Source organism: Trachurus japonicus, chromosome 24, assembly GCF_045865225.1.
Source record: "Trachurus japonicus isolate A0001 chromosome 24, Traja_1.0".
NCBI classification, from domain to species: domain Eukaryota; kingdom Metazoa; phylum Chordata; class Actinopteri; order Carangiformes; family Carangidae; genus Trachurus; species Trachurus japonicus.
In genome coordinates, this window is record NC_140930.1 from 23,104,923 (window position 1) to 23,112,057 (window position 7,135).

At 42.0% G+C, this 7,135-nt stretch overlaps 1 protein-coding gene across 1 annotated transcript; it reads right to left on the reverse strand.

Moving 5' to 3' along the window:
* Positions 1-1,630: 1,630 nt before the first annotated feature.
* nus1 (NUS1 dehydrodolichyl diphosphate synthase subunit) lies at positions 1,631-6,500 on the reverse strand. Its single transcript, XM_085770272.1, has 5 exons — positions 5,980-6,500; positions 4,421-4,552; positions 3,859-4,011; positions 2,480-2,579; positions 1,631-2,270 (listed from the first exon to the last, which is right to left on the reverse strand). The coding sequence occupies exons 1-5, from the start codon at positions 6,377-6,379 to the stop codon at positions 2,180-2,182; spliced, it is 876 nt and encodes a 291-aa protein (XP_085626398.1). The 5' UTR covers positions 6,380-6,500; the 3' UTR covers positions 1,631-2,179.
* Between the last annotated feature and the right edge of the window lie 635 nt (positions 6,501-7,135).

The window sequence follows — 7,135 nt, forward strand, 5'->3', positions numbered from 1 at the left end:
CAATGGACGCTGTCTGGGTCCGTGCTGCAGGCGGTGGTGCAGCTCCTCTGGCAGCGGGCAGCGGTCAGCGGTCAGCGGGGCTGTGGGGGCCGGTGTGGTCAGTCACACCTGCGGCTTGGACGCTGCTCCAGATGAAGAATGACGGGATTCGGAATCAGGTCCTGCGTTTCATATAGAAACGTTGGTTTTTACCACAGGGTGGCGTCCGTTTACCCAGATAACACCACGTGATAAAAACGTAATTTATCACGATGTGACCGTCTGACGTGAAAGATACTTTTCTCATAATGCTGATGAATGTCAGGGCCCGAGTCTTAGCTTTTATAGGACTAAAACATTCCCCCATTTCCCCAAAATCGATTTACATAGCCTACTAAATAATGACATAAGTAGGCTAAGTATTCAAGTGATGTGATGTTACAATTCTGACAAACACAAAGAAAATCTATCAGACAGCAGCCAGGTAACAGCTGGAATCTGCCCAGATATAGAACTTCAGTATTATGGTCCAGACTTTGGCAAGGGAGGATCCAGGCAGGCCAGATGTTAGGCCTACACTCTCCTGGGGCCTCCCACCCTCTTACAGTAATGAACCAACCTCACAACAGAAGACACAGATCAAACTACCTGCTCTACAAAATTATCCTGAACTCAGACTTTATGCTGTCTTCTCTTTAACTTGTTTATTAAAACTATCACTTTATCTGGGTGTTGGGACCTTAGTGCAAGTTTCCTTCTCTTCAGAAAGCCTGTTTTAAAATGATCTTCCAACCTTGAAATATCTGGTGAAGATCTAGAGACTGCAAAGGCCAAAGCACATGAATATCATCAGAGGTTTGAGGTGCAAGGAGACTTTGACATACACAAGAGGAGGAACGTGGACCAGACCACCAACCTTCTGATTGGTAAACCCATTCTGTCTCCTGAGCCACAGCCACGCCCTTGACTTCCTTCTTATTACCGTGAAAATGTATAGAAATGACACAATGAACACTACCATGACTCAGAGATATGGCACTTATTGAAAGACACATTTCATAATCACTATATATCTGTGTCATGTTGCCACATGTCTACTTCACTCACCACTGACCCTGTGTGTTGTGTCCCACTGACCCAGAGAACATAGATGACACAGTAATTGTACTAGATATACTGTACATGTGAATAATGTCATTAACACACTTAATCTGGACCACTGATGTTTTCTGATTTTTGTTTCTGTTCTGTGTTTGAATAGATGTAGCTTCTTGTGGATGGACACATAATTGCTTGCTTGAGCCTGCTTACCGGTATGTGGACATACATTTAAAACGTTAACCAGCTGACTGCTTCTGTGTCCATCAGCAGATTAGCCCCAGTCTTGTGCGGTTTTCCACATCCAATTAACTAATTCCTTTGTCAGTTATTACTGACAAAAAAGTTCAGTCTGTTAGAATAAGACTCCGAGTGAAACTTAAATCAAACGATCATCGCAGCATCTTCTTGTGGAACTGCATCAGTCATCATCTGGGTCAGTGGATGAAAATAGATAAGCCAACATCTGATACCTTAGTAAACATTTACTGTAATATGAATTAGATGATTTAGATTTTCCTGTGAGAGATGCACAGACACAGATAGGTAGACAGTCAGACAGATGTGGCCTTTATTTAAGCTTAGTAGTTCAACAAGAGCCTTAAAGAAACCTCTGGATGTGTTGAAGCAACACTACACATGAACATACTGAGCCATACTCATTTCTCATATTTACACACGGTGACCAGCCTGTCCCTCAGCTCAGCTCACATGGAGTTGGTGGTTGAGATTCTTCCTAATATGCAGCAGTACTTCCCAGGATGCCTCACAAGGACAGGCACAAAAACATCTTCTTTGTTGTCTGCCGAGGCAAGTGTTCATCAGTAAGACACAGAGCAGGCCAGAGGCTTTGAGAGGACAGAACAAGGTTTGTGGAACACTGAGTCTGTGCAGACACTCTTCTTATGACTGTCTCTGTCTCTGATGTCCCATGTTCTCTTGGTTTGGAAAACATGTTCCACAAGTCCTGTGGAATGTGATTTCATTATAAGACAAGAGCTGGTGGCAGGACAAGAGCTGGCTAGCGCTTGTGGTTCCAACAGTTTGACTGTGTGAACCCAGCACTTCTTCCCATCTGAAGAACCTGAAGTTGGCATGACAATCACTGACCAAGTCGCTGCTGACAGGTGCTGTACCGCTGCAGGGCGCCCAGCAGGTCCTCATAGGACACCTTTTTATGAGATGGCAGGGAGCTGAGGACAAAGAGCAGGAGACAGCAGATAAAACTTACTAATGCAGAGAGAAACACCTGCACACAGCTTAGCAGTGACATCTACTGGTCATGCTGCAGCATTCATAAGACTGCAGCTTCATCATGAAGCCTGTGTGAGCTGAATCAGAACAGAATCCAGACTTTCAGCGTTTATCTCACACACTGGAACAGAGAGAGACACTGACTCACATGAACTCAGTAAGTCTGATGTGCCAGGGGAGGAAGCCCAGCGTGCTGTCCACAGGACCGAACTTCAACACCAGCTCAGGATCTGGTAGATTCTTTGACTCTGAAACAGGTACAGGCAGGCAGTCAGCATTCACTGAAACTTGTACCTGAATGAAGGGTACTGGCAAGACAGTGATTCCCCTTCATTCGTCCAATAGCTGCCGCAGCTCTATTACATATACAGTGATATGAAAACTATTTTCCCCCTTCCTGATTAAAATTTTTTTTTTTGCATATTTGTCATTTAAATGTTTAAGACCATCAAACAAATTTCAATATTAGATATACGTAGATAACCAGAGTAAATACAAAATGCAGTTTTAGGCTACAGTCCTCACTGCAGGCGGCCCCAGTTCGAATCCCGCATCGGGTAGCCCTTTCCTGCGTGTCATTCCCCCTCTCTGCCTCCCCATTTCCTGTCTCTCTCTTGACTGTGCTTAAATTAAAGGCAATAAAAAGCCCAAAAAATATACTTCAAAAAAAAAAAAAAAAAAAAAAAAAAATATAGCATATACATACAAAATGCAGTTTTTAAACGATGACTTCATTTATTATGGGAAAAAAGCTATCCAAACCTACCTGGGCTTTTTGAAAAAGTAATTCTGCAATTCTGCAAATCTGTGCAGTGCAATCAAGTGTTTGTGATAACTGGCAATGAGTCTTTCACATGTCTTTTGGAAAACTAATTTTTGCAGAATTGTTTATATTCAGCGACATTGGAGGGTTTTGTAACATGAACTGCCTACCTATCACTTGAAAACCTTCATTTTGTTTTTGTAGCCCATCCAGATGTGGACTTGCTGGTGTGTGCCCCATGGATGCCATTTCTGCCCAGTCTCTGGCTTCAGTTAAGCTCAGTGTTCATGATTCAATCAGTGAGGCCTTATTTATATTATTGCAAATATTAACACATTTTGACAACACTAATTTAAAAAATCCATAAATGTAGAAAACAAGGGATGGAAATAGTAAAGCAGATGGTGCTTAGCAGGTTCATATACATAAGGATGAACACAGTCAAACAGCCAGATGCATCTGGTGAAACAGCATCCACCAGATTAATGAAAATGTGGGCAGATTCATGATGCTATCACAGAGAAACAAACAGAAGGTGTTAGGGTTGGATCAGTCCATGTAAAAAAATCTGTTGCATTTGGATTGCTTGTCTCAGCTTGGGTCACGTGTGTATTATTTGGTTCAGGGCAAACACGAAAGAGCCTTGCATCAATAACCCAGGCAGTTTTTCTCATTTGACCTATCTGTATTGCTTTTATGCAAACGGTGTGTTGAACAAATTAAGCTAAGACATGTCTCACACATACACACACTCTGAAGTGTACCTCTGAGCAGTATGTCCAGCATGGAGACGCTGATGTCTTTGGAGGTCCTCTCTTTGTTTTCCACTGCACGGCAGAGCTGTTGTGCTGCCTGGACAATGCTCTGCTTCCCATCTTCAGGAGACAGCACCTTAACTGTGGGCCTGCAGGACACCACTGCAGGACACACACAAAATACATTGTTACCTTCAACTGACAAAGAGTTAATATTAGCAGGTCACGTGATCAATTGACTCAAAATCAGTATGACGCGTATACCACGCAGCCCTACTACAAAGACAGCTTAAATGTCATTAGGGTCACTGCTCTATTTTGTCAAAGACACAAGGCAATGGACTGTCCAACGTCTAATGAGAGACCTGAATGCATGGACAAACCGAGTGGCTGAAAGGTAAAAAGTTTCTCAGAAACCTTGCACATGGAAAATGGGTTTCCTTGACCCATTACCTTGACTACAGCCACCAGGTCTCTCCTTTAAATCTAGAGAAAAAGCTATTTACTGTAAACCATTTACACTGATATAAATGGCTCATAAATGTTAACCCTCGCTCAATGAAGTCCTTACCTTGGTGCTGGTGGTTGTCTCCACCTTTGCTCAGAAACTCCACATTGTGTATGGATCCGTCCATGCCCAGCAAATCCTGCTGTTGCCTTACTATCTCTTCCAGCAGACGGGAGTTGTTCTTCCGAAAGATACCTGAGGGAGAGACCAGTGAGAATATAATATATAACTATATTATATATGAATGTATTTAACGCACTAAAAATAAAAACATTGTCTGTAGTGAACCCTTCTCTTATCAAAACAAACAAAAAACTGTGGCTGATCAAGTGGTGATTTGATGACAGTGATGAAATGAAGTGAGTGTCCAAACAAAGTTTCCAATGATAACCAAGATTTTCCTTTCTCTATGTTGTTGAAGAACTAAACAAAATCCAAATCATTTGCAAACAAAAATGGTTTATTTTCCAATATAACCAATACATACACACACACACTTCAGCAATTAAGCGCTGTCAAAAACCTGTGTGCTCCTGTGATCAGCTACCCCTGAGTCTGATCACCTAACTGAGTCAAATACACCTTACTCCAACTGTGCATTACATCACTTCCTCCTTCGCAAAAAGTCCACCAAAATAAATATGAATGGAAAGGCTCTTACAGTGTATTTTTGTTTTTTGCACTAACATGCTACAGGGAAAAAGGCAGCAAAGACCAGCAGAAAAATATGAAACCTCTGATCTGACTCTGGATAGATTACGTAGTTCTACTTGTTCTACGTAGCTTCTTCTGAAGTAGCCTACCTAATGAACGGATCAGATAAGTTGTTCTTTTATCCTCTTTAACCATAATCAACTGATCAGTGAACTCCAGGACTAATGACATTTTTCAAAGAAGCCTGCCTTGCTTAAGATGCATCAGGGAGAAAGAGGGTATGCAGAGAAAAAACTAATAAAGATTCATAAAGTAACTTTAAATTAGGCTACCTACTTTCATTATGTGATGAGACTAGCTGTAGGGGTTAATTGAGACTGTTTTGATGTAACAGTTACAAGGACGTTTTACTTTGGAAATTCAGCAAACACTGAATCAATACAGTAGAAGAATTAAAATGGAAAACACCTGTTGCAATTTCTAAAAACTCCCCTCTCTTTGCTGTCTTTACCACAAATCATGTTATTGGTTGTAACTGATGCTTGGGGAGGCTGGTGATTAAAATGTGTAAAAATCGATTTGCAAGACTAGACCTACACAACTGTAACAAATAGAATCTCTATAATCACATGGGGTCACGTGTGGATGGGGTGTTACTGTTCCTGTTTGTATAAATTATGGCCATTTGAGTTTTGAAATGTTATGAAAGTCAACAAGACAACAGTAGCCAGGAGCAGACGTTACTGAGAAGAGTTACTTCGTTACAAATGTCAGATGAAAAGATAACGGTAGCAACCCCACGGTTCTGAATGTCAGCCCACTGGGTTGAAACTCGTTGACTGACTTGGTAACTTAACGTTAACGCGTAGAGTCGTTGGTCTTGACTAAAACAACTTCAACATGCCTGTAGATGTGATTCACACAGCAGTGAGACGTCAGTCAGTAGCAGCAGAGACTGTTGAACTTACCGTGATTGTCATAGACGCTGACATATGAAATGCCGACAGCCATACACCAGACCACCAGGTTTGCGATGTCCGTGTAGCTCGGTTCTTCTTCAGCTACCAACAGGCCGATATGGACCGGCAGCTTCTCCAGGGACCGGCCGTCGGAAATCCACCGCGACCGGCGACCAATATTGTGGTTCCCTGTTAGCGGGTCGGTGTTGGCATCGGGGTTGTGATTTAACCTCTTCTGGTGGTCCGGAAACCCCGCCAGGGCTACCGGGAGCTGCAGTGACGCCATCGCCCGTTCCCACAAACGGTCCTTCCAGTTCCGAAGCCAGACACGGAGCCAGGAGACCAGCGCTCTGTTGACGTGGACCAACAACAGCAAGAGTCTCCATAACAAGCCGTACAACAGCGCCATTAGCGCCGTGTTCCCGTAGCTTAGGTATAAAATATGAACTCTCCCACGAAGCACTGCCCGCTAAATATGCTTCAGTGGTGCTTATAGTTGGCTCTATCAGTCGCCATCTTCCTCTCTCCTTGGCAACCCCTGACCTGTATGTGTAAACCCTAGACGTGATACACGTAGCACGCTGATTGGTCAGGTTTACGGTGACGCAACACTGAATCCGCCTAGTGAAGACAGCGAAGACGTTTTATGGGAGGAAGGTGGTTTCCAACTTTTATCCTAGGCTATGATAGGAGGGTTAATGCACAAATTCTCCGACATCGATGACAGCTGTACCTTTTGGTAAAAAAAAAAAAAAAAAAGATAGAGAAGGTATCATTCATTTAATTTATAAATGTCCATTTTGTATCACCTTTTGGAAATTATTTGGGAAATTTTCTTTTCGCTAAAACTACATCACTTTGATGAGAAAATTATTATTTTTGGCTCCTCACAATAATAAATTTTACATAATTAATCTCTTTATATAGTTAAATTCCATAAAGTCAAAATGTCCAAGGCAACACCCTCATTCCCATTATTTTTAATAGAATTAAAAATATATTTTGAGTCTCTGTCATATGTTAAATCCAACAAAATCAGCTATTGAATTTCATTCAAATTATTACATTCAGTGAAGTTGTCTGACATTTTAATTTGCTCTATGCTTTTTTTTTAAGAGGACAGGGCTCCATGAAACCTGATGTGTCCCCCAGCAGTCTATAGCAA

Excerpts from the sequence above, each read along its gene's own strand:
- nus1 (XM_085770272.1), bottom strand. The coding sequence starts at position 6,379 with ATGGCGCTGTTGTACGGCTTGTTATGGAGACTCTTGCTGTTGTTGGTC. Across the intron at positions 4,553-5,979 it reads CAGCGTCTATGACAATCACG|GTATCTTTCGGAAGAACAAC; the intron begins GTAAGTTCAACA and ends TCTCTCCCTCAG. Across the intron at positions 2,271-2,479 it reads ATCAGACTTACTGAGTTCAT|CTCCCTGCCATCTCATAAAA; the intron begins GTGAGTCAGTGT and ends CTTTGTCCTCAG.